This window comes from Thamnophis elegans, chromosome 3, assembly GCF_009769535.1.
Source record: "Thamnophis elegans isolate rThaEle1 chromosome 3, rThaEle1.pri, whole genome shotgun sequence".
NCBI classification, from domain to species: domain Eukaryota; kingdom Metazoa; phylum Chordata; class Lepidosauria; order Squamata; family Colubridae; genus Thamnophis; species Thamnophis elegans.
This window is the reverse complement of record NC_045543.1, coordinates 129,151,155-129,178,246: the sequence shown is the minus strand read 5'-3', so window position 1 is coordinate 129,178,246 and position 27,092 is coordinate 129,151,155. Positions and strand designations below refer to the sequence as shown.

Below are 27,092 nucleotides of genomic sequence, written 5' to 3'. Positions count from 1 at the left end.
ATTATTAAAGACACTTTATTGATACCACTAGGTTGTACAAACATACAGTTCTAATCCACTCTCACAAAAAATCTTATTTTCATGTTGGGCCAGTAAGATTTTTTTTTTTGCTCAATATAGTTAATAGTGTTGTTGTAGAGCAGTGTAGGAGGAGGGAGCACTTAACATGTGGTGCCTTGAAGTCCTGATGAAAGGCTATACCTTAGTGATTTAGTGAAAAGTGAGTAAAAAACACTTAACAAATTGAGGAAAGTAAAGTAATAGATTGCAACACCAATGTTGTAATTGTATGATTACTTCATGATTTTCAGCATCTTTTTCTGCTTTTGGTTTATGAATAATGGCTTAAAAATACTGAAGCATTGGATTTCAGAAAATTGTTAAATGTGTAGTTTTTAGAGCTCTAAAATGGACTACACATTAAGATGTTAATTTATAAATAAGAAATATATAATGTTTTCAAAAGAGTTCAAAATCATATTAGAGACATAAAATTATTTATATTCCTTCTTTATTATTTTTACAAATAACTCAAGGAAGTGACTGGTCGAAAGTAACTCAACAGGCTTTCATGGCTATGGTGGAACTTGATCTTATAATCTCCTGCTTTCTAGCCTGGTGCCTTAACCATTAGACCAAACTGGCTCTCTAGATTGCTAGAATCACTAGTCTGAAATTATTCCAGATAGCAATAACAGAATAGATTGCAACTCAGATTCGGTTAACAGCTGGGTAAATACACAGGTTTCATTCTGCAGTTGTGACTTGTCAATTATGGGTTTCTTCAGAGAAAAATCCCCGGCAAATGTAGTACCACACAGGAGACACTAGTGCTGTTCTTGAAACCCAGACAAATGCACAAAGTACAGAGTTACTAGTTAACCAGTTCCTAAAATATGATACCTTTTATACAACAGAAGTATCTTAAATTTGCCTTAGTAACAATTGTTAGATCTTGAACTCCTTAAGAAAAGTTGTAGTATGTTCCTGGTGAGTTGCTTCCCTGAGTAAGTTAGATGGGGGATTTTGCACCAGAGTTAGCTTTTGGACCAGTTTCAAAGACAGAACTATTATAAAAGAATATTACAGTAATCAAAATCTGAAGTTAACCAATCCTTATATTCAGGAATTACCATATCCTTTGTAAGGGTTAAGGGATGTGGTGGCTCAGTGGCTAAGACAGTAAGCTTGTCAATCAGAAAGTTGGCAGTTCGGTGGTTCGAATCCCTAGTGCTGCGTAACGGAGTGAGCTCCCGTTACTTATGCCAGCTTCTGTCAACCTAGCAGTTCAAAAACATGTAAAAATGCAAGTAGCAAAATAGGAACTACCTTTGGTGGGAAGGTAACAGAGTTCTGTGCGCCTTCGGCATTTAGTCATGCCGGCCACATGACCATGGAGACGTCTTTGGGCAGCGCTGGCTCTTCATCTTTGAAACGGAGATGAGCACCGCCCCCTAGAGTGAGGAATGACTAACACGTATGTGCGAGAAGAACCTTTACCTTTACCTTGCAATATGTGTATTGATAACAATAGCTTTAGGAGGTTAAAGATAGATAGATAGATAGATAGATAGATAGATAGATAGATAGATAGATAGATAGATAGATAGATAGATAGATAGATAGACAGATAGACAGATAGATAGATAGACAGACAGACAGACAGACAGACAGACAGACTGATGTAGCTCCCAGTCTTTTTTATATTGTCCTGAGATTGTACGTTGAAATTTGGTGACAAAATAGTAACTTTCCGGTGATACTGTTTACTGTCACTTTATTCCACTCCAGCAAGAGAATAAATGCAAAATTAACCAAATTATTTCCAATAACTTGCTCAGGGCCCTTTAAAAAAACACTAAAATTCAAAGGTCAAGTTCTTATCAGCTGCATGCTAAGCATGGGTTTCCTGAGTTTCTAGGCAACAACTGTATCTCAGCTACATCTTTTGGAGACTTCAGAATCTGAACGTAACCCCCCCCCCCCAAAAAAAAAAAACCCACACCAAACTTTTGTCTGTCCCCCAAGCCAAAAATATTGCCATCCCTGATTTGGAATCAATACAGATTGAACAACTATCCTTTGGAGGAAAAATAAAGCTTGTCCAGAAAGAACAGTATTCATAATAAATGGATAAAATCTTTTCCTGTGCACCTCTTGGAGAGTCCAAGCGATGGCTTAAATCAGTCTGGTTGCCCTGGGACTGAGGAATCTTTTTCCTTGGCCACGCCTCCTGGTGTTACTTGGCGCCAGAATTTTTCCTCAGTCTGCCCGTTCAGGACTTATATTTGTGAGCTCTAGCGTAATTTATCTAGGCTTGGACTCTCCTTCTAGTATTTCCTTTTCTTTTTCTTTAATTTTTCCCCCTATAATTAACAGTTCATTTGTCTCCCCTTTTTGCTTCATGTCGTTTGATTTCTCTTAGAGACTCGGAGGTAGCCGTGGTGGTGGGGGGGTGCTCCGCTTGCTGCACTGCCTTTAGACAGCAGCAGAGAGCTGCCACTTTTGCTTTAAAGCGCGGCAGGAGCGGCGAGGTTTCCGGCGGCTGCCGGCGTTTCCCTTTTTTAGTTGAAATTGATATTTTTTTGCGATTTTCTTCCCCTTCTGAGGGTGTAGCCTGCCGTGGAGGGGTGCGCGGCCACTTTAAATATCGCGGCCGCCATCTTCACCTCCTCCTTCTCCCTCGCACCGGAGCAGTGGCCAATTGGGAGAGCTGGAATTCGCGCCTTTTTTCCCATTAGTGTTCCCGCTCATCCACGCTTCTGCAGATAGCCGCAGGGTGGTTAGATGGCCTTGATCGGGTCTCCGGCTGGGTCACCTCCACCCACAACATTTCCCCAAGCGGCGCTGGTGTCTTGGCCACCTGATGGTCATACACCAGCACAGGGAGGGTTTTTATGTAAATTTTTTTGACTTTTATCCACTGATTCTCCCTGATCTATCTGCCTGGTCTTGCAGCCTCGGCTGCTTTTCCACCTTCTCACCTCCCATTGAGTGGCTGGATTCATTGGACTCATTGCAGAGCCCCAGTTTTTTCCCACAAACTGTTCCTGCTTCCACAAATCTGCGTGTCTTCTCATCCAGCACCAGCCACCAGAGTCTCCTTCATCTCCTGACCTCCACCTGTATTGGCCTATTGTCTGAAGTCTGTGCCATCAGGCCATGGAGCATCCTGGCCCATCTGACTCCCCTGATGGTAGACCAGGTCCCTCTCAAGCCCCTAGCAAGGGAACTTCTGCAGGCAGGGGTAAGGGGGTAAGGAAGGGCAGGGTGGCCAGTCAGGATAGCCATCCTTATAAGGCACCTTCCACGGCGGCGACTAGGGATGCAGAGAGGCGGCAGCAGGCTCTCGACAAACAATTCGAGAAGGCTCAACGCCAGGCTGTGAGGGAGTGCTCTCAGCCTACCCCTCCTGTTGGGACAGTCATTCCACCACTTCCATGGGGGGATCGCCTGTCCGTAATTGGTGAGGAAGTGGACTCCCAGGAGCTCTCCCCGGAGAGGTCTCTGGCTGAACCTGCTTTTTCATGTGTTTCTGAGTCAGGGCCCGCCCCCGAGGACCCTAACCCTGGAGGGCTCGCTGATCCCATCCTTGCCCAGCATGTTCCTCCTGCCAGGGACCCCGTTGGTTCGGACTCTGCCATAGCTCAGGTACCTGAGTTATCTGCCCACATGCAGGCATGGCCAAGGAAAAAGATTCTTCAGTCCCAGGGCAACCAGACTGATTTAACCCGTCGCTTGGACTCTCCCGCGGTGCACAGAAAAGGACTCTTCAGCTAAGCCAATGGTCATTCTCTGCATGTCTCTCTGCAGTCCTACCTTATGGTTTTTGGAGCCTCATCCAGGCCACTATAGCATTCAGACACCTGTCAAGGGGCTCTGATTCAGATGATGTTAATGTATAGAGATGAGTAGCATCAATTATTATCATACCTTAATTCCAGCACCTTATTACTCCCCCAAGAGCTTTATATAGATATTAAACAGTAATGAAAAAGAATGGAACCCTGTAGAACCAGGATGGCGAACCTATGGCACGCATGCCACAGGTGGCACGTGGAACCATTTGTCAGGGCATTGCCCTGTCAGCAGCTGAGTTCAGCCTTTTTTAAAGACATTTTTCGCCCTCCCCAGGCTCCAGAGGCTTTATAGGAGCCTGGGGAGGGTGAAAAGAGCCTCCCCCGCTTCACCCGGAGGCCCTCCGGAGGCTTCAGGAGCTTTCCTCCGGAGCACAAAAAACTGGCCCTACGGGCAAACCGGAAGTTCAGGAATGGACTTCCGGTTTGCTCGTAGGGTCAGTTTAAGCCCTCTGGAGGCTTCAAGGACCTTCAGGAGGCTTCCCTGAAGCCTCTGGAGGACTAAAAATGACCCTTCGAAAAAACCGGAAGTCACTTCCGGTTTGCTCGGAGAGTGGGTTTAAGCCCTCCGGAGGCTTCAGGGACCTTCCCTGAAGCTTGCGGAGGACTGAAAAGGACCCTATGAGCCAATCGAAAGTCATTTCCGGTTTGCTCATAGGGTCGTTTTTTGCCCTTCGGAGGCTTCAGGGAGGCATCCTGAAGGTCCCTGAAGCCTCCGGAGGGCCTCCAGAGGGAGGGGGGCTGTTTTTGCCCTCCCCAGGCTTCTATAAAGCCTCTGGAGCCTGTGGGGGGCGAAAAAAGCATGAAAAAATTGAGGGGAGTGCCTCATGCGCGCTGGGGGGTGTCACACATTGCATTATGGGTGCGGCACACCCACGCACAACTCCCCTGTGCTCCCCCCTTATGGCACGCGAGCCAAAAAAGGTTAGCCATTGCTGCTGTAGAACCTCACTGCTTAATTGTCAATAGCCAGAGGTGTTTTCCCCCTAAACATGGCCTATGTAAGTACTATTCAAAGCATAATAATTTAATACATAAATTCCCATTGGTTAAGGCTGATGCAGAAAGATAATACAATCAGTGTATTAAAAACTACTGAAATATTGACAGTCAATCTTCCTTTTAGTTTTAAAAAAATTACAATCTTTGTAAATATTGTTATTTAGTTGAAAAAAATTATAAGTAGAATCTTAAATGTCACTGAAAGTTCATTGCTCTTTTAAAAATTGTGAAATTAAATTGTTAAACGAATTAGTCAATGTTTATCTTATAGAAGTTGTGTGTTATTACATGCTATTTTAAACACATTTTTAGAACAATGTAAAATTAAGAGGAGCAATGTTATTTCTTGATCAAGTGTTTTATTTAACAGGAGAGTTAATAATGGTGAGACTGTTGCTTCAAGTTTGAGAGCCTTTTGTATTAAGATGAAAACAATTGTGCTGTATTTCAGAGAATTTAAATATAGACAGTTCTCAGTTTATGATCATTCAAAGTTACTGTACGACTTAAAATAAATTACTTATGATTTGTCCTCAAAGTTATAACTTATTTTGTTGCTAGGTCATCAGCTCGCATTTATGACAGTTGCAGTGTTTTGTGGTCACATGTTCAAAATTTGCTATTTTTTTTGTTAGTTTCCAGCAAAAATTACTAATGTGGGAGAATGGATTTGCTTAATTACCACACAGTTCGCTTAATGACTCTGTGGATTTATTTTACCACTGTGGTAAACCAAGTCTGGTTTCATAATGCCCCAATTTATGACTGCAACAATTTGTGACCAAAATTCCAGGCTCCTGTATATTTATTTCATGCTACAGACCATGAAGAAGAAGAAACCATTTCCATCTCAGAAAATTTTTATGGGTGTCCTAATTAATAGCTTGCATGCTGGAAAATATACTCATGGATTCCTGTAACTTTTGTTTTCTGTATCTTACATCAGAGAATTGAAAGATAACCTTGGCAGTGATGATCCAGAGGGAGATATACCAGTCTTGCTGCAGGCTGTCCTGGCAAGGAATCCTAATGTTTTCAGGGAAAAAAGCATGCAGAACAGATACGGGGTACAAAGTGGTGAGAGTTTTTATTCATTTCACTATATTTTCTAAAGAAAATTAGAAACTTTCTAGTTTGACAGCACAAATAGATTTTAGGTGTAATTTCAAATGTGTTGGTTTGTTTTGTTTTCAATACATGAGATGTGTATTCTAGCCATTTAAGCCTAGGATTTTGGAAAAAACCTTATTCACACGAATAACAGAATAATAATCCCTTTCAAGCAAGTGCAGTACTCCTAGAAAAAGTTGCTTTGACATGGTCTTACTGTGTTTCCCCGAAAATACTATATGTCCTGATAATAAGGCCATGCCACATTTTTCTGGTGGGCAAAAATATAAGCCCCCCCCCAATAAGCCCCTGGAAAAAACCCCACCTCCGGCCAGGCAGAGCGCCGCTCACCAACCTAGCAGTATTCTGAAGGTGCCAAGCCGCAGGAACCGGGGGGAGGGGGGAGGCAAAGGTGATCACATTGCTTGGCGCTTTCGGGATACCACTAGGTTGGTGAGCAGCGCTGCGCCAGCTGAAGAGGGGGGTTGCTGGGCGGCTGCTCTCTTGCGAACAAGCTCCCAAAGAGCTGGGCACAGACTCATGGGCGAATGGCTGTGTTGTGCTGTCACAACGCGCTCACAAGCAGCCACCCAGCAAACCCCCTTTCCAGCTGGGCATAGCGCCGTTCACTGACCTAGAGGTATCGCCAAGCCGCGTGAGCACCTGTTCGCCGCCGCCCGGCTCCTGCGGCTTGGCACCTTCGAAATGCCAGTGAAAGGCGCTCTGCACGGCTGGAGAGGGGGGTTGCGCGATCAGCTGTTTCGCTCCCACTTGCGCGCCTCCCAGCCTCACGATGCCCTGGCCCAGCTCTCTCTGCAGAGCCAAGGCATCTCCACTGCCGCTGCATGGCTTTTTCGGCGGCTTCCAAACTGAGTCGGCAGTGGCCACTCTGGGCGTACGCTCTATGGTTGTGGGCCAGCTGCCGGCAGAGCGTATTTGACTATGATTGATTGTGAAAACTAAATGGAAAGCACAGAGATGGAAAGATTGAGTACTACTCGCAATGAGAAATGGAAAATACAATATCTATACATATTACTAGAATTCTCTTATAGACACCCCCCCCCCCCAAGAAACAGAGAAACATGAGCTTATGAGTTATGGTTTTGATGATTAGACCGAATAGATTATATAAAAACCATAGAGCAATACATAAATTTATAATTGTTCTTATAACTGCTTTAAAAAAAATCAAAGGCTATGTAGCCTTTTCTTTTTCTTTTAATTCTTTGTTTTCTTTTTCTTTTTTTCACCCTATTTTAATTTCTATTAGTTTTTATTTTCTTTCTTTAACTTGACTGTGCATGGGTATGTACAAAAACACACAATTATTTATCATATATATGTATGTATATATACACATACACATACACATACATATACATATATACATACACACACATACATACACACACATATATATACATATATATATATACATATATACATATGTATATATATATATACATACATATACATACATACATACATACATACATACATACATACATACATATATATATATATATATTTGTTATATTTATGCTGATAAATAAATAAAGGGAGACTAGTATAGATCTATTTCAAGCTATTTAGCTCTCATCAGCTAGCCATACCCAAGTTTTTGGGAATCGAACCTGTGCTCTATTGCCTCCCAGGCAATATATATATATATATACACACACACACACACACACATATACACACATACATATACATATACACACACACACACACACACAAACTTAAATGGACAACTAATCACAATTAATCTACTGGTGTCTCTATATAAGTCCCTCCTATTTGCATTAAACGATTTTAAGAAGTGTCTTCCAAAATTCTGCTAATATTCTATGACTATCCTAGAGGAGAGATATATATTATTGAAAATGAGTCATGCTAGAATTATGTGTATGAACCTTTGTATTCATAAGAATTTGCTCTACATTGGTTGTATGTGCTGCCCATACCTTTTTGCATAATTATTGTTTTTAAATTATGTTATAAAGCTAACAGATAGGGAGATAATTCAGAACAACCTTCTTTTTTTATAGGAATGATGATGCCACAGTACAAACTTTCTCAGAATTCCATGCATGGTAGTCCTGCATCTTCCAATTATCAGCAAACCACTATCTCTCATAGTCCTTCAAGGTATATATAATCTTTTTAGATTTTGTAGTGTGATTTTTTTTAGTCTGTAACAAAAATATTTGTTTTGTTTTGTTTTGTTTTGAGATGATTTAATACTTCACTGAAACCATGATACAATAATTGGGATGGACCTTTAATACTTTTAGCAATGCAATATAATTAAATCATAATTGTTTAGAGATAGAAACCTTATACACACAAACACGCAAATATGCATATGAGGATTTGTACAATATATACAATATAAATATAAAATTATACAATAATATCAATAAAGGATAATCAGGTTTCTTTGTGATTGTCCATCCATAATCTATATAAGTAAACTGTTAATAAAACATATGTGATATCAGGCCTTCAAACCCCTGAGTAATTGGAACCATACATTTTATCTTTTAAATGTTGAAAGACTAATCTCTTAGTAATAATGATGGCACAGAGAATCTTTTTCTGTTGTTCAGCTGTTAGTTTCTCTGTGATACGCATGCAATTAAAAATGAATGTCCAAAATTATTAGTATGAATGTTAAATGATTAACATGATTCTTCTCAGAATATAATAACTATAGGATATTTCAAAAAATATGTTTTTGAAGTATGCCTTCATTGGATCACCAAGAACAAAGTGATTTATATACTTTTTTTCCTTTACAAAATTCAATAAGATCCTAAGGCTGATCTTTTAAAAAAATAAAGAAGACTCTGTTAGTTACTTAAATTTATAGACTCACATTAAGATAGTTCCCCAATATTCAGACATTGGGGTCTTATTACTTACTCCATTCAGTCTGTAAAATTTGCATGTCAGATTGATTTATCAATGACAAATATTTGTAACATGTTATTATAGTTATATAAATGCATTTGCTAGTAAAAGGCAAAAGATTTATGCAATTTGAAGAGAAACCAGAGTAGGGTTGAAAGTTTTAGAAAAAGGATTAGTTAATGCAGTTTATGATCATGCATAAATGTAGTTTTCTAGACAGAAAGTTTCTGCCTTAAAAATGTAGCTATTCCTGTTTTTTCTACACTCCAGAAGTGTTCATAATAAATATTAGTGAATACTTTTTAAGTAAGTAAATTTGGATTCATATAGACACTAGATTCCCTATTTTACATTCTGTTCTGAAGTGTGCTGATTATTATGGTGCAACAGTGTGATTTTATAAACTGACAAACTACAATGCTACATATATCTATCACTAAATTGCTTTGTTGTTTAGTTCTCTGTTCATATCATTTGACTGATTTACCAAGAATGAGAATATTGATAAATGGTGGCTTGGACCCAAGGAACCAAGCACAATTCTTTAGATTCAAAGAATCAAGAAGAGTTAGAGTTACAGAGCTACAAGATAATGACTCTTTATGATACTGTTTTATGTATGTTGTTAAATTATAACAGTACAATTGAAATATGATGTTTAAAGATAGAAGATGTCTAAGGTTAAGTACTATATGTTCTTGAAAAAGGATTTTCATATAATAAAAACTCTGAATTGGTATCCCCTTATTTGGAGACAACAAAATTAATCCTAAATAATGAATTCAGTACTTGATATTTTAATATAATACACTTTTTGTCTGCTTTTGCTGATCAGTATTCTATGATCTATGATTCTATGAAAAGCTTTTTGCTATTCCAAATTCAAATTAATACTCCCAGTTACGTTGACCTATGCCACCGGGTCAAGCAGGGAAAGCGTGCTCTGTATTTCATTGAAGTATTTCAACTGGCAGGATCTAGAAGAAGGACCTTCTCTGCTATTGCCCTTGCTCTGAAATATTTTATCCTCAGAGATGAGGCCAGCATTTACTCTTCAGGTTTTCTGGAAGAGTGTAAAGACATGACTCTTCCCATCAACAAGGAGGTCTAAGTATGATGTAACTCAGGAAATGCTTGGTGACTTGTGGGTACTCCATCTGCCTTATCAACTTTTTACCTTTTTGAAGTTTTAAATTCCACTTTTATAAGTTTTAATTTTGTTCTTAACACTGTCTTTAATCTAATTTTTATTCATCTGCTTATATTATTTTGTTATAAACTGCCCAGAGTCACTTAGGTGAGTTGGCCAGTGTGGAAATGTAATAAATAAAAAAGTAATACAGTAATTAAATAATTAGGGAGACATTATGTTTATATTGGTGCTCTTACAGTATTTCTTTGGATTTTATTTGCAGTCGATTTGTGCCACCACAGTCAAGTTCTGGTAATAGATTCATGGCACCACAAAACAGTCCAGTGCCTAGTCCATATGCTCCTCAGAGCCCTGCAGGATATTTGCCATATTCACATCCTCCAAGTTACACGCCTCACCCACAGATGCAACAAGGTATTTTTCTTATTTTCAGAACATGCTAAATTGTTCCATATGCACTTGGTTAAAGGAATAATTCCTTGATTAAGTTAATAGTTTTTAATAGTGCCAATTGTTAAAGAATTGGAGTTTGTGTGAGAGAAGTAACAGATTATGTGCTATGCTCACTTTAGCACCTACCTTATTCAGTGCTGTCATGCAGTCTATGGCAGATTATTAAAATGGGAATCCTGACTCAAAAATAATACAATTTTCACTGTTCCATCTTAGGCAATGAAGATGTCTAACCTGATAGTTGTTTCCATTTCTTCCTTCCCAGATGTTTCCTTTCAATGTAGTGTACTATTTCTATTACAGGGTTGGAAAGGATATGTTCAGATTATGGCTGACATTATTGTTGGTCGCACAGTCAGCCAGAAGTTTAGACTAGATTTGGCATTTTTATCCACCTATCAATTTTTCCCAAGGATAAACATGTTATTTGATGGTGTTAAAATAATTGCAGAATGTAAGCTGTTTCAGGTTTTAATTATATCATAGTTGGTCGCACTGTCAGCTAGAAATTTAGACTGGATGATGATCATGATGATTGCTTTTTGGAATGGCCTGCTGTTGTCTTGCTAGGTCTGAGAGAGTGACTAGCTGAAGCTGACCTTGTGCTTAAGGTAGAAGTGGTTTTACTTTGGATAACAATACACAAAACCATTACCCATCACAACACAGACGTTTAAGCTGACTTAAAGTTTGCAGTGTTAAAATATATCTGAAAAACTCTAAGATAAAAATCAAGGAAATTACCAATGATGATTTCTTGAAATGACATAAAGATCAATGAAACTGTTTTTATAATACAGATAATCCTTGAGTTACAATTATTCATTCGGTGACTATTCAAAGCTATGAAAGTGCTGAAAGAAAGTGCAAAGTTATGAGCTTGTCCTTGAAGTGATAAGACTTTCTGATAAGCAATTTTGGGTGATGAAGGAGAAAATTTGGGAAGCAGTGATGTAATTTGCCAAGGCAGTGGGCAAGACATGGGTAGTCCCCAAGTTTTATCCACTTTTGGGTAATTTACCCAAATTTCATAAGTATTGCTCTTCCTCCTTCCCTCCCTCAATTCTCAAAATTGCACATGCGCAGTGAGCATTAGAAAACTGCGTGCGTGAAGCGAACCAGTTGTTAAATCTCACCTGGCTTTCATATAAGGAGTTGAATTGTCATGTAAAGAGTTGAATTGTTCAGAATGGAAATCAGACAGGCCTGTAAGGTAAAAAAACAGTGAGGTCTAATGCAAGATATGTAATGTGCTTGCAGAGCTGTTAGAAAATGCTTATATATGTGTTTGTATAATCTTACTTTCAGCTTCAGTATCCAGCCCTATTGTTTCAGGTGGGATGAGGAATATACACGAAAATAAGATTACAAGTCAGTTGGGCAGTTCAACCAATCACCATCCTGATAACACCAGGCATGGCTCTAGTGAAGACTACCTACACATGGTGCACAGAATAAGCAGCGAAGTAAGAGATATTTATGTTAGCCTTTAGTTTTTCTATCTCTTAATAAGGTTAATCATTAGGTAAGTGTTATAAACAAGAAAGAATTATTTTCAGAATTAATTATGTCTTTGTTTTAGTACTTGTATTATTAATTTAAGGTCAGTTTTATCTTTATGCTTTTGCTCTGTGTCCCATTTTATAAATTAGTTGACTAATAGCACTGCTGCTATTTGTCCTATTAAGCATTATATTCCAACAAAATAATCAATCTTTGTCTGATGTTTCTGTGTTCCTATATTATTTAATCATAAACATTCCACTGTATGATAACCTGAATTCTAATTTCCCTGTGCATGTTCAGAATGTTTATGCACACTTTTATTTTCATTGTGAGGCAACTTATAATTGATTTTGTTAAGCCTCATCAAATGTCCTATGAAAAAGTTTCGTTTAAATCTTTCCATGGTACTTTTCTTACTAAAGTCCTAAGTTATCACTAATAACTGTTTCAATCTTTGGATGATACAAAAGGGAATGCAGGAAAAAATGCACAAAATTCTGTAAACTGTGTATATAAATAATATGGGCTAATATTTTCTGTTTTCACTGAAGTATCTCAAGTGGTAGATGAGTTGGCTGTTTAAAACCTTTCTTTTATGTATATGTATTTCTAGTTCTACATTAGATTAAAATTGCTAGCTTTGCCAAAAACCTCTCCACAGAGCAATTGGTCTGATCTTCACATGGTTTTCAGCCTTGTGAATCATCTACTAAGAATTAAGGACAGCTCCTTAATAGCATTCCCATCCCTGTCAAGAAAGATCTATCAGAAGGTTTCATGGCTGCCTAGAAAAGTCTTAATTTTAGTAGCAACAGTTGAAATAAAGTACGGCTGAGATATTTACAAATATTATAAATGATTGTTTAAATAATAATTTTAAAAGTTGTTCATTTCTAATTATCATAGGATGGTGATTCTTCAATAAGGAACACTACATCATTTTCCTTGAGATCACCACAGTCAGTATGTTCTCCTGCTGGAAGTGATGGAACTCCGAAAGGTACTTTTATAGTTTTGTATTCTTCTAGTTTTACTCTTCTAAAAATTCATATAAAGAAGATACTTGATATTTTCAGGAATGTGCAGTCTTGTTTGGGCAGGGTATTGCCCCTCCCTCATGATAAGACTATGACAAAGATATTAGATGGGCCAATACAAAAGAAAACAAAATATGATATTGTCAAATGGCAGTGAAATTAACCACTATTCACTTTTTATCTCCTTAAGAATTAAGTGTCGGCATCACCTTTTGGATTTGGATCCATAAGCGATCCTTGACAGAGATAAATATCTGGTTATTTAAGAAGAATTGATCTTCTGAAATGTAAAATTATTACAAATATTTAAATTCAGTATTAATTTTGAAAAATGGGAATTTTTAAAATTAAAATATTTGAAAATAAAGGTGCAAATTCCCTTTTGTCTATAAGAGAAAGTAAAATTTCATACTCTTAATTGCAGTGCCATTTCAAATTTGAATATATTTATAATTTTGAACAAACTAGCAAAATATACTTTTTCCATTGTTTTGTAATTCCAATCATTCATTTTACATTGAGGTTCTGAAAGGCTACTTTGTGGGCTATTTTTGGTTCTTTACATAGTTGAATACTACAACAATATTAGAAGTGGGGATTATTGTATAAGTGAAGAAAAAAATTCCAGTTTAAAATCATAGTTCCAATTGCTTGCTCAAAGTAGATGAACCACATACAATCTTATTCAAATAATTTGATCATTAACTTCAGTATATTATATATTTTATATTCAGCCCAAGACAGTTCCTCTTCACTCAGTATAGCCCAGGCAAGCTGAAATATTGAACACTCATGATCTAATGGAGGGGTGTCAAACTCACATCATCATGGTGTCATCACATGATGTATCGGGACCTTTCCCCCCCTTTACTCAACTGGGCGTGGGCATGGACAGCACGTGACACGTGGGCCGAGAGTTTGACAGCCCTGATCTAATGAATCAATGTGACCTGACTAAGAATCTGAACAGTCAGTTTACTTTGACTATTGAGTCTATTTGATTTGAACAGTTAATTTGATAAAAAGTTTGTCTTTACATATGCAATTTTCAAGTTTTGAAGCACTGAATCATTTTAAAGGGATGATTTGATTCAACTGCCTTTCAAAGTTTCAAACTGTTCTATCACTTATAGGTGTTACAGAGAGATACAAATCAACCCCCTCAGCAGGTAGTCTGCAGATCTTTGTTCTGCCTTTCTCTGAAGTCGTAATGTTATTATTCAGCAAATGTAGTATTTAAAAACCAAAAAACATCTTTAAAAAAAACTGTATGCCCCTGATCACTGGAAGATTGCCCATCCTTGTTCTAAAAAAAATGGACGTCTGATGTTGTTGATTTTATGGATGAAACTTTTATCTTAAGAATTAATAATTAATATCATAATGCTATCTTAATTCTTTCTAATTAAATTTTATTAACAATAGTAGATATTTATTTTCTTTATTACAATAGCAGATGATAACAAATATAGCATGACTTGTAAAGACTTGTGTCAGCCTTCCAACTAAATGGATCTCTAAATAAACATGTTATTCCTGTGAGGAAAATCAATTGTGCAAGCTAGTTCTACTTTAAAAGAAAGGTATTTTCAACTGGAGAATTAATTATATACATATTTAAAAATATACACATATTCACTTTGGCTTTGATTTTCACTTTAGTACATGCTAAGCTGACAATAGTAATTACAGGAAAAAAGTAAAAGGGGAGTTATCTTGATCATTCATCTACTTCATCTAGAAAACTCTTCTTGGGTGGTCTGAAAGAATGTTCATCGACTAGGCTGCTATATAGAAGATAAAAAAATCTTGGATTACTTTATTGTGTTCATTAAATATTTAGAGAACATTCAGATTTTTATATCATTTTTTATGAATTAAAAAAGTATGATATTTAAACATTCAATAGCTCAACAAATTCTTAGCTTAAATTATATTCTAAGTATTTGTCCCTTAATATGTTTTTGGGTGTGGTATTTGTATACCTATTAACCATTGGTATTAAAATGTTAGTGGAGATGATTTAATTATATTAATCACTACTAAATTAATTATTTTAATTAGTTATAGAATGATAGACATTTTTGTGATTTTTTTGGTGAATTTTCTATTTAAGCATACTGATTTTGTTTGACACATTGGATTTTTTTATTCTTTTCTATAATAAATGCCAGAACTAACATTAGTACTGCACTTACTTTATAAGAAATATCATTTCAGAAAGGATGGCTATTTACTTTTTGGATAGTAACTGATCTTTTCTTAGAGCCTTCAAAAATGATTCATTTCCATTCTATTTATCTCCATCTTGTTAAACCAGAAGTATGCTTTTGTTGCTCAGAAATGTGTACGCTTGTTATTTTTGGTATATTAGGATTTTGTGTATTAGAACTTGTGTATTCATTCTAAAAGTCCTCTTGATTTTAAGAAAAGTCCAAGATTCTGGTACAAATTTTGATAACTTGCTACAGGTAAGTATTTACTCTTTTAATAATCATTGTCACAGAGCTATTACGGTACATTAATCTACATTATGGTAGATTAATTACTGATAAATCCAAAAAATAACACGAGTATTTATACAGTAGAATATGATCATATGATCAGTTTCTCAAATTTGAGTTTATTTTCCTTTGTCCTCTTCCAGGAAGTGAGAGAAAAATATTGAGGGCAGATTATGTATAAAGATATAAAAATGTTTGTGGGGGTAAATATGTTGAATTTTCGTTTGTAACTTACAACTTGTTTCTATTTAATGGAGAAGAGAACATTTAATACTTAAAAGACTGAATTGATTATATACAGTATGCGGCATCAGGCCAAATTTTAAATATTTGTCAGTTTCACTTGTGAAGTTTAATTTATAAAATACTACCTTGTTCTAATATTTCAGTATAAAATTATTTATTTATTTATGCATTCAAATTAATTATGTTACAACTGTATGTCCTTCTTTTAGATCCTGTTGTTGTCAAACCTAAAGTAACGGCTTTGAATAGATTTGAAGTTCATTAACCTGTAAAAGTGTTTTAAGATTTGCATGCTGTGAAATCTCTGAATTGCTGAACTTTATAGATTTCTACAAACCATTCTATTTTGGATAAAATTATTAGTGAATTTATTTAAAAAATCAACTATGGACTGGAGTTCAATAACTAAGAATAGTATTAGTGAATAAAAATGAAGAATGTTGAAATTTTTAAATTATAATAAACAAACATAACTTTTGTGAAAAGGAGGAATTTGGGTTTGGGAATTTAAAGGCGGGGGGGGGAGAATTAAGACGCAATAAGACAGCTCATGATCTGGAACAATGTATTTTCTAGGATTTCCTAAATATATACTAAGTTATCAAACATAAATGTATTGTGCTTTAGAGTGAAATTGACTCACCTGTAAAAACAGTTGAACATTTATTTTAATGGAAGGAAAGGCTATAAGGATCCAATTAAGAAAAGATAAATTAGTGTTTGTTTAATCCACCAACTCCTGGTTGGGAAAAGAAGTAACAAAATGGAATAATAGATTTACTATTGGAATAGCAAAGCATCTCTTGATGAACATTCTAATAGAGCAACCTGAAAATTGCTGATACTAATCAAACTGAGCTATTTATTCAAGTTGCATATGAATCACTTGTTCAAGGCTTAAGAAGCAAAACAGATATAATTAAAAGACCTCTTATTCGCAGTAGGGTTCTTTTTTAAAGATAATCAATCAAGGAAATTTTCAGGTAGATCAAGCTACCTGATAAAATATTTGCAAAAATGTGTTTTTTAATCTAGATAGAGCTGTAGTCTGTATGCTTGTCTTCCTGTATATTTTAGTTGTATTTATTTGCAAAATATTTTTCAAAAGATTGCATATATCAGAGCTTCAGGTTCAGTATTTCCTTTGCTGATTTCTATTTTGTAATATCTCAAAGTTAGTTGGAAGTAAATGGTTAATGTAACTGAAATCTTGTCCAGAATAACTGTACTCAAAGAAGATTTATTAGAAGCTTGTTTTGAAAAAATGTAGAAGAGCAATTCCATAGTCCTTTTATGCAATTTGCTTAGTGGTGTAATTTATTTTCAAGAAAGTTTTCATTAGGAATTCTTACCTCTCCCATCTCCCATTGAGATGAATGCATATGCAAATGCTTTAGTGCTGTTAACATAAATTGCATATTCTTTTTTATTCTTTAAAGAATACCTAATATTCTAATTAATACTGTGTTCTGTAGGTAATTCATTTTTAATGCAAAATAAATGAAAAAAAATGAAACTTCCAGCTTAAAGTTCAAGAGTACATAATGTTTCTTATGATACTTTTTATAAGAGACTGTTCACAATTTATTTTGTACTTTATCTGGGATCCTGAAAACGTGTTGTGAACTCCGTATCATATGCTGGTGTGATTGCTTTGGACAAGGAAGAAATCTACTATACAATTGCTTATATATTAAACTATAAAAATGAAGGTGACAAATACGTACCTGTGTTATATTTAGATTTTGTTTTCCAAGTGTATATATGGAAAGTCACAACCTCTGGTATGCCCAAATATGGGAGGAAGTTCACTGCTTCCATTCTCTGTCCATCGGCTTGTCATAAGAGACCATCCAGACAGAAACCCAATATTTTTACTGTTGCCTTTGTTACATTTGTGTTGTATTTGTGCTGATAGTCTCCCTTTATTTATTTATCAGCACAAATACAACACACACACACACACACACACACATACACACATAATATTATTAAGTAGTGCTTCCTAGTTGCTTCACAGAATATGATGTTTTAAATCAATCTTAAATTTTCATATCTGTGATGCTAGTTGAAAACACAACAGCATCATATAAATTAGCAATCTGTTCCTACCTTATTTCTGAAGAACAGGAAGACCTAACTAAAAAAGCAAAACATTTTAGTTGACAAATAACCATTTGAATAATTGTTTGTTTTTAAATTTTATTTATGAATTTTATCCCCACTTGAATTGTTTAATGGATTCTGGATGATATCCCAGTATTTTATTGAGACAAAAATAAGGTAAAAGTTTGTCAGAGAAAAGAAATGCATTTGTTTTATTAAAAGATGTGATAAGAAATCTACTTTGCTTATTCCCTTGAAATACATTGTCTGAACATTGGAGAGGATGTGATGCTTATAAACAATAACATAATGTACATAATGTTATGGCAACTACTCTCAAGTATGTAAATTTGCAACAATTTGTATGTACAAATGATTTCAGTTAATCACTAAAAAAAGCAAAGGCACGTAATCTGCTAGCCATTAAAAAATATTTTCCTGTGTATAAAATATGAAAGCTTTTTATGTTTGATGTTATGTGTGTATATTGTAATGGAGTTTTATTGTCTATATTTGTGCTTTCATCATTATAGTGTGTGACTAACCATTTCAGGGCTAACCTTGCATTGGCTGATGTTTGTTTAATATTTGTTTCTAATAGCTCACATCCGGAACTGAAATGTGAATGTATTACATCAAAAGTATTGCATTTTTTTTTAGAATGACTTTTCTGCTAGATGTGGATTGCCAGATTGGTAGGCATAGATTTTGTTGTAGTGGTTATTTTCAGAACTCATTTTTTATTTTGTAAATACATATATATGTATTAATATGAATTGTTAATAAAGGTGATTACATTGTGTGTGCTCTCATGAAAATATGAATCTACATAACTACTCAGTTTTTCTAAATTATTGTTCTAGGATCAAGACCACCTTTAATACTTCCATCTCAACCTCCACCTTATTCATCACCTAGAGATGTTCCCCCAGACATATTGTTAGATTCTCCAGAAAGAAAGCAAAAGAAACAAAAGAAAATGAAATTAGTCAAGGATGAAAAAGACCAGACTGAAAAAGCTGCAATGTATGATATTATTAGTTCTCCATCCAAGGACTCGACTAAACTTACATTAAGACTCAGTCGTATAAGATCTTCAGATATGGACCAGCAAGATGACATGCTTTCTGGTTTGGAAAACAGTAATGCATCGGAAGGGGATATTTCTTTTAATGTGCAGTATCCAGGACAGACATCTAAAACGCCAGTTACTCCACAGGATATTAATAGGCCTCTAAATGCTGCTCAGTGTTTACCGCAGCATGAACAAACAGCATTCCTCCAGGCGCAACAAGTGCCTGTTTTACAACCGAACACTTCAGTTTCTGCAAAACAACCTCAAAATCCTTTGGTACAGACACATCCACAGGTTTCACAGCACGGGACTATTACGCCATATGATGAAGTAGAATTGGATGCATTGGCTGAAATTGAACGGATAGAACGGGAATCAGCTATTGAAAGGGAACGGTTTTCAAAAGAAGTGCAAGACAAAGGTAAAAATGCTTGTAGTCTAAAAGATAGTTGAATATCCTTGGTGTGGAAAGATACTATACAATTGCTGCAGGAATACATTTTTGACAATGCACAGCAGGTAGTTTCAAAATATCATAATTGTAGAAGAGTATTATTTCTTATTACATACTGGCAGTTACAAAGAAATGGCCTGTTGCTCAAACCATATCTGTTCACAGTCTACATTCCTAAATCACAAAAAGCTATAGTACCTAAGCGTGCTTTAGCATATACAGGCAGTTCTGGACTTAAGAATACAATTGGGATCAGAATTTCCATTTCTAAGCAATGTGATTGTTAACTGACTCAAACCCGGTTTTACAACTTTTTTTTCCCTGCGGTCATGAAATGAATCACTCTGGTTAAGTGAATCAGATGGTCATTCAGTGAATCTGGCTTTCCCCATTCAATTTGCTTGCTGGAAGCAAGCTGGGAAGGTCATAAATGGCAGTCATGTGGCCCCAGGACACTGCAACTTCCATAAATGTATGTCAATTGCCAAGAACCCAAACCTCAATCATGTGACCATGGGGATGCCGTGATGGTCATAAGTGTACCAATCATAAGTCACTTTTTTCAGCACCGTTGTAACTTCAGACGGTCAATAAAGAGTCATAAACCAAGGATTACATCAAAACTGCCTTCACAGCATCCTAAACTAGAATCAAGCAAAGCCATATTATGGTTTAGTGTGGTGTATGAATCAGGGCAAAGACATGTTGTAAAGATCTATGTCAAACCAACACTAGAATTATGATTGACTAATTCCAAATTCTTAATGTAGGAATTGTTATAGTTTCAGAATTGTAGAGCAATTCCACTCATGTTTATTGAGAAATCTCATTGTATTTGAATGTAGGGATTGAAATTGCCATAGATTTATTACCTCAGATTTTTGAAGAGTAACATCTTCTGCAATTGATCTTGTGGATGCAGAGAGATTTAAATTGTATTTTTCCCCTCAAGGAAGATGTTTTAGAAATACTTCTTGAGAAAATATTAAAACATTTAAAAAGCGCATTAAGAAAAATAGGACTTCCAAAAAAATAATTGTAGATGAATTGAAAATGAATGAAGACAGGAGGAAGGAAAAAAACCCCAAATGACTGGTCCTTGATTAACACCTGCAGTATACCATTATGTAAAATAGTTTTCTCTAATCTGGAACAAAATAAGTTCTATCTGAAGAAAGGTGGCAGATGAAGCTTCCTAAATCAATCCTGATCAGAAGAGTGTGAGATCTATTTATAACAGAAAAAAAGTGTGAAGGGAAAACTAATAATTTTATATTTGAACTCTTGATTTACATTCCATAAATTTATATTAAATATAGTTGAGAATGGAAGAAAAAACATGATCAAATAATTGATCAGTACGATCTAGAATCCAGATAGCAGTACAATAAACAAAGATATCTCTATGATCTGGAACCATTACAAACCTGGGAACATATCATATAATAGTCCCATTTTGATGAAACTATTAAGTGTTGGAAATCAGAGGAAGATTATTCACAAAAATTCCAGGTAATTTCAGAAAAGAAGACAATGCATTGCATAATTAATTCAAACAACTGAATTGCAAAATTGATGATACAGGAACATACCATATCTGAAATCTTAAATTGAACAATAATTATGATTTCAATTCCTCCTTACATGTGAAGAAAAGTTTCAAATAGTCAATCTTATTTTATATGCTAGAACCGTATACCAAAGTACTTGTCATTAAATAGTCATTTTCAGTTAGATTGAATAGTTACTTTAAAGATACATAGTTAATTATTAAATGTTACTAGACTTGGTTCATCCTCCTCTTTTTAGAAATATACTGTGTTGCATCTTCGCCTAAATGACAAAAATACAGACTTGGTAATTTATATCCTAAAACTTTACTTTGTTGCTTGTTCAAAGTACAGTATATTTTAATAATAGATTTTTTAAAAAATTCTGTATAGTTTTTTTTTTTACTTGAAGAGAGCTTAGTAGACAACATGGATTTATTCAGAACAAACCTTGCTAAATTGATTAAATTGTCGTGGAAGAGGCTTAGTTATACTGCTGAACTGAACATACTGAGATTGTAGCAAGGTTTTGTGAAAGTATCAAGATATAATTTGAGAAATGTGAACTAGAAACCTTTGAAGGATTTATATGATATTTGAACATTCATATCTGGAAATAACAGTATTTATCTTATTGTTAAAATTAGACTATTCTTAGGCATTCTTCATGAGCCATACAGATTTTATTACATTTAAATATTTTAATTCTTACTTGGAACAAGATAACATTATATCTATAACTTATATCTAAGTTATACCAAACATAGGTTGAAATTCATCATGAAAATGTAAAATATGATTAAAGCTTATGCAGGTAGTCTTTGACTTATAACCATTTGTTTAGCAACTATTTGAAGATATAATGGCACTGAAAAAAGTGCCTTATGACCAGTTTTGGCAGTTATGATTAATGCAGCATGTCCATGGTTACATGACCAAAATTTGGGTGTTTGGCAATAGGCATATATTTATAATGGTTGCAGATTCCAGGATCATGGGAGCCCCAGCTGTCAAGATCAATGGGGGACAACTGAATTGACTTAACAACTGCATGATTTACTTTATAACTGCAGTGATTTGCTTACCAACCATGACGAAAAAGGTCGTAGCCAGGTGTAACTCACTTAACCATTTTACTAAGCAATGGAAATTCTTGTCCCAGTTATGGTCATATGTCAAGGGCTACCTGTAAATGATATTGTATATTTGAGACTTATATCTGGCCCACATTTCAAGAGAAGGTTGTTTAGAAGGTAGTAGTTGGATCATCAGTACAGGTGCTCCTCAAGTTACAACCATTCATTTAACAAATGGCATTGAAAAAAGAAATTTATGACTTGTCATTGCACTTAAGACAATCACAGCATCCCCACGGTCACATGGTCAAATTCAGGTGCATGGCAACCAGCATGTATTACAATAATTGCCTTATCATTTGGCATTTATAATCTTCATCAAAATTGATGAAGGAAGCTAGATTCTCTTAATTCCCATATAATTCTCTTAAGAAATCTACCAAAAAGATCATAAAATCTGGTGTGTCTCACTTAATAACCACATCAATAATGCAAATTCAGGTCCCAATTATGGTCGTAAATCGAGGACTACCTTTAATGTATACAAAATATCACTTGCTTTGTTACAGTGGCATAGTTACAAGGCTACATGAAATTTTATTTGTAGCATCTGTAGCTAGTGAATTATGAAATGAATTTAATCTCTATAAATCTATTAATTGGTTAGAAACTGTTCAAGGTTAAAAGCTGTTCAAGGTTGTGAACAATCTGATCATTGGAGAGCATGAGCAGATGATGTTTTTCATATCATATATTTTATTTCATGGATTGAGCCAGTGGCTGGAGTTACCTATTGGCTTTCTGCAGATCAAAAATTCTACTCTTCTATTTTAATTTCCAGTTTCTGCTTCATATAAGCCAAATTATGCTCATTAGGTGTTATTTCAACGATATGTCAAAGTGAATTTGTTATTTTTATTTAAAGTGCACTGTTACCTGTCTTGCTTTTGTCATATAGAAATTTTGAAGAACTTTGTTTCCTAGGATTTTATATGTTCTTAATTAGATAACTAATATATTTTAGTAGTGGGCTCTTTAGAGATCTAATTCTAAACTTTAATAATTTAGTACATTTTTACCTTTTGAAATGCAGATTGGGGGGGGGGCAAAAATAAAATTTAAAATATCTCAAACTTGTGGTCTACTCCCACAAAATGTAAGAATGTCTTGCATAAAACCTTTCTTCCTGGAAAATCAAAAACAAATAGTTTGCTAATTAACTAGCAGGCTACATGATATGGGGGATTGTCTTAATCCTGATAGTATTTTATAACTGGGTAGTGCTTAACCTATCAAAAATTGTACATTCACAGCCGTCTACTAATTACGTATTATTTAACACAACAGTAAGTTAATAAATCCATATGGGTAGGTTTCAGTTTATTAAGGATATTTATTATTATTTAATTATAAAATGTATACGCCACTCATCTCGTGTGAAGTGAGTTGAAATATGAACTTTGCAACATTCAGTCCTATTTGAAGAGTTTTAGAGGAGATTTCTAGTCATACATTTGTACCAATCTATATGTTTCTCCTTCTCCCCTTTGTATTTTTTTTTGAGGAGGGGAGCAGTTAGAACCCATGTTTATCATCTGTTTTAGACTTTGTTTAGAACACTGTCATGAGAGAAATGTTCTGTCATTATCTGCCATGCTCAGTATCTTTTCTGCCTTGGTAAGGTTCATCTCATAGATGGTAACATTTGACTACAAATACTTGATACACTTCTTTTCTTTTTTTCACTCTTTTTTGGGAAGATGTTACAGGCCAGGGATCTCTTTCCATCTTTTGGCATTATTTCAGGTATATATTCAGGCCACTTCATTGTACTCAGGAGCTGTTAATCAAACTAGATTCTGGTAGCTGCACAATTCATTGATCTCTGTCCAGCTGGATCCCCCAGCATAACAATTTGTCAATTTCAAACTTAGCTATTCAAGATTTGTCCATTCCCTGCCCAAAATTTCATGTAACCCTGATGTTTTGTCCACACCTAGATGGTCTTTGAATTTTCAGTGCTTTTCCACTGAAAATGTGTTTTCTCATGGAAACAATAAATAGTAAGTGCTATTTATAGTATTTATTTATTTGCTCTAAGCCAAAAGAAGTTGCATAATACTCTCTTAATAGGATATATAATTTTCACCCATTCTGATTATTAATATATTGGAAGACCCATGCTACAGTTATCAGTGTCAAAACTAATATCACAACTTGTATGAAGAACTTCAGATATTAAGCTCCTATTATTTCCTTCCTGCTTCCTCCAATTCATACACTGAAAAATGATGCTAAAATTGGGGCAATACTAGCTACACAGATATGTTCCTTGTAGTGTTTAAGTCTCAACAAAAGACCGCTACATCAATATCAATTTTGCAACCATTGTTAACTTTAAATGTTAAATTAATCTGTCAGTTACTTTGGTATCCCAATAATTCTGGCAGCATTATCAATTCCATTGCTGTATTTACTATGCTTTCAGCCATTGTTACCTCTTTTCTTTTTCCTCTTGCTTTGCCTTCTTCTGAGTAAAATAAAATTTTCTTTAAGCATCTTCTGACTTGGAAGAAGATTAATCAGACTCCAATTGTGATAAATCTTCCTTCCCACCATTGGAGTGGTTAATCAAAACCCAGTATCACATTTAGAGAGGATGTAACCCTACACTGAAAAGTTACTCAGATACACATTTTCCTGCTCTCAGAAAAGTAATAGCTGCTATAGGTTGGCTTGATGTTTCAGCTGTAATTAAAGGTCTACTTGTCTTGATAGGAGTATTAGTGTTCCAAGTGGCCAAGGATTTCTGCAAAAACAGGACTCTGTAGTACCCCTTCCCTCGCTTATTCACACTTGGTCTATAAAAACAGATAACTGATTGACAAAATGAAAAATAAATAAATGTATTTTATAACTATGCTATCATCCTGTAGAACAGATTTACTGGATATGCATAGAATAATAATATATGCATTTTCAATGGGAAGAATGTCTCTACATTTGTGGAGAAGCTTTCTAAAGTTAACAGAGTCAACATTTTTGAAATTAAGATGCCCATCTGACAAAGGAACAAGTCATATTGCTCAGCATATTACGAATTGCTGTAGTAAAATTAGATTATTTAATTGTTCTAAAGTATCATGTATGGCTTTGCACATTCAAATGGACAGTTAGCTAGAATGAGATGAAAAGAATTTCTTCTAAGCAATGCAAAGGTAGGCTGCAATAATTAATAACAATATATAAAATGGTCTTATCTTCTGAACCATCAATTTTATTTATTTACCGGTAGCAATGATTCTATTACATATCATCTCAACGCTTTTCCTAAGGATAAAAAAATCATTGTCTCGCTCAATTTTAAGGGATCTATTTTTTAAATTTTTTTACATATATTCATAAGTGCCATCTTTATATCAATTTATCACTTGATATGCTATACTTTTTATGCGTTATAGGTCTTACAGAGATGCTAAAGAGGATAAATTTCTTCTGCTTATGGGAATCTTTCTTTCAAATGCCCCAGCATCCATTCTTGATAAAGTGTATATTGTCCATGTCTCAAAGGCTATAGAAGGGCTACAGCTTGGCCTTTTGGAAAATATAATAGATTTTGTCAATTAATTTCAGAGCTGCCTGAATTGAGTTACTCTTTTTTCAAACACAAGTTTTCTTTAATAGGATTTAGTAAGATGAAAAGACTAATGGTACAAGAACCCCAGTCTTTTTTTTTACAGTGTTATAGTAGACTAGAAGATGGTGGCTCTTTTTGTAAACAACAGGAAGTCTGCAGTGGATCATTTACATATCAGTAGCTTGAATCCCTATTGGACTGAGAATTACTAGTTTTTACACTTTTCCTTTTGTATTACATGTTGAATCAGAGCTGAAGATGGAAGCCAATTCTGGACTAGAGGCATCATTGTTTTATTTTCAGATAGCAATTGTACTCATTCTGAGTGTCTGGTAAACAGCTGTTGGTCTGAAAAACTCTTAAATTTTTTTTTTTATTGTTTTAAATAAACAAAAACACACAAAAAAGAATCATCCTTCATTACATCCTGTCGAAAGAGTGTTGATTGGTTACAAACAGTTTTTGTGCATTTCTATCATAATTATTACATATATTTCTTTCCCATTGAATAGTACATTTTACATCAAAAATCCAAGTATTTTACTATCAATACACCGCCATTCTCATTTAACTGAAATTATTTAAACGTGCTTTTATCTGATATCATTTGCATTCAAAAACACAACCACCCTCTGGCATTCATTGACAATCTCAACAAATCTTCTATAGCATTACATCATAACATATTCTAAAAGAAAACTCAATTAATAAAATATCTAAGCATTTTCCCCCCTTTCCCCCCTCCAATTCACAATTTAAAGCTTTTATACAATTGCCTTTACCAATGCCAACACATATAAATATCATTGAACATTATCCGTTAACATTTCTTTGATTATTATTGTAGCTAATTAAGAATTATTTATTATGTATATCACATCTTCTCTCATCCGACCCAAAAGAAGAAAAAAAAACCCTACATTTTTATGCATAGTCTAAACAAGAATTTGTTAATAAGTTTTATAAGGTTTTTTTCCCCAGGTCCCAATTTGCAATTTATATCCAAATGGCTTTTACTAGTCATAATCATTATTTCATTACTATTATCATTATTATTATTATTATAAGTAACTAAGGATTATTTACTGTTTATATCACCTCTCCTCTCATTAGACCGAAGAAAAATTTACTTCTTTATAACAAAATCTAAAAAAAAATTATTGATAACATTCATAGTTTTTCCCCCCCTGGTCCCAATTTGCTATTTATATCCAAATTGTTTTAACTGATTTGAGTTATTATTTCATTGTTATTGTCATAATGTATTACTTTTTAATGAATAAACATTTAAAAACAATCTAAGAAAAGTCTATAAAGTATTAAGGTTACTAACTATTAATCACCACAAATTAAATTTTTTATCATCAACGTTCATTATCAACCTGAATCTTTCCAGTAAAAAAGAAT

General features: G+C 34.8%; 1 protein-coding gene across 1 annotated transcript in view; it reads left to right on the top strand.

Annotated features, from left to right (window-relative positions):
* NIPBL (NIPBL cohesin loading factor) overlaps positions 1-27,092 on the top strand; it is a 159,922-nt gene that overhangs the window by 69,804 nt on the left and 63,026 nt on the right. The window contains 6 exon segments of the mRNA XM_032214687.1: positions 5,806-5,936; positions 8,024-8,123; positions 10,304-10,455; positions 11,803-11,960; positions 12,907-13,000; positions 18,757-19,389. Coding sequence (XP_032070578.1) covers positions 5,806-5,936; positions 8,024-8,123; positions 10,304-10,455; positions 11,803-11,960; positions 12,907-13,000; positions 18,757-19,389 — 1,268 coding nt within the window.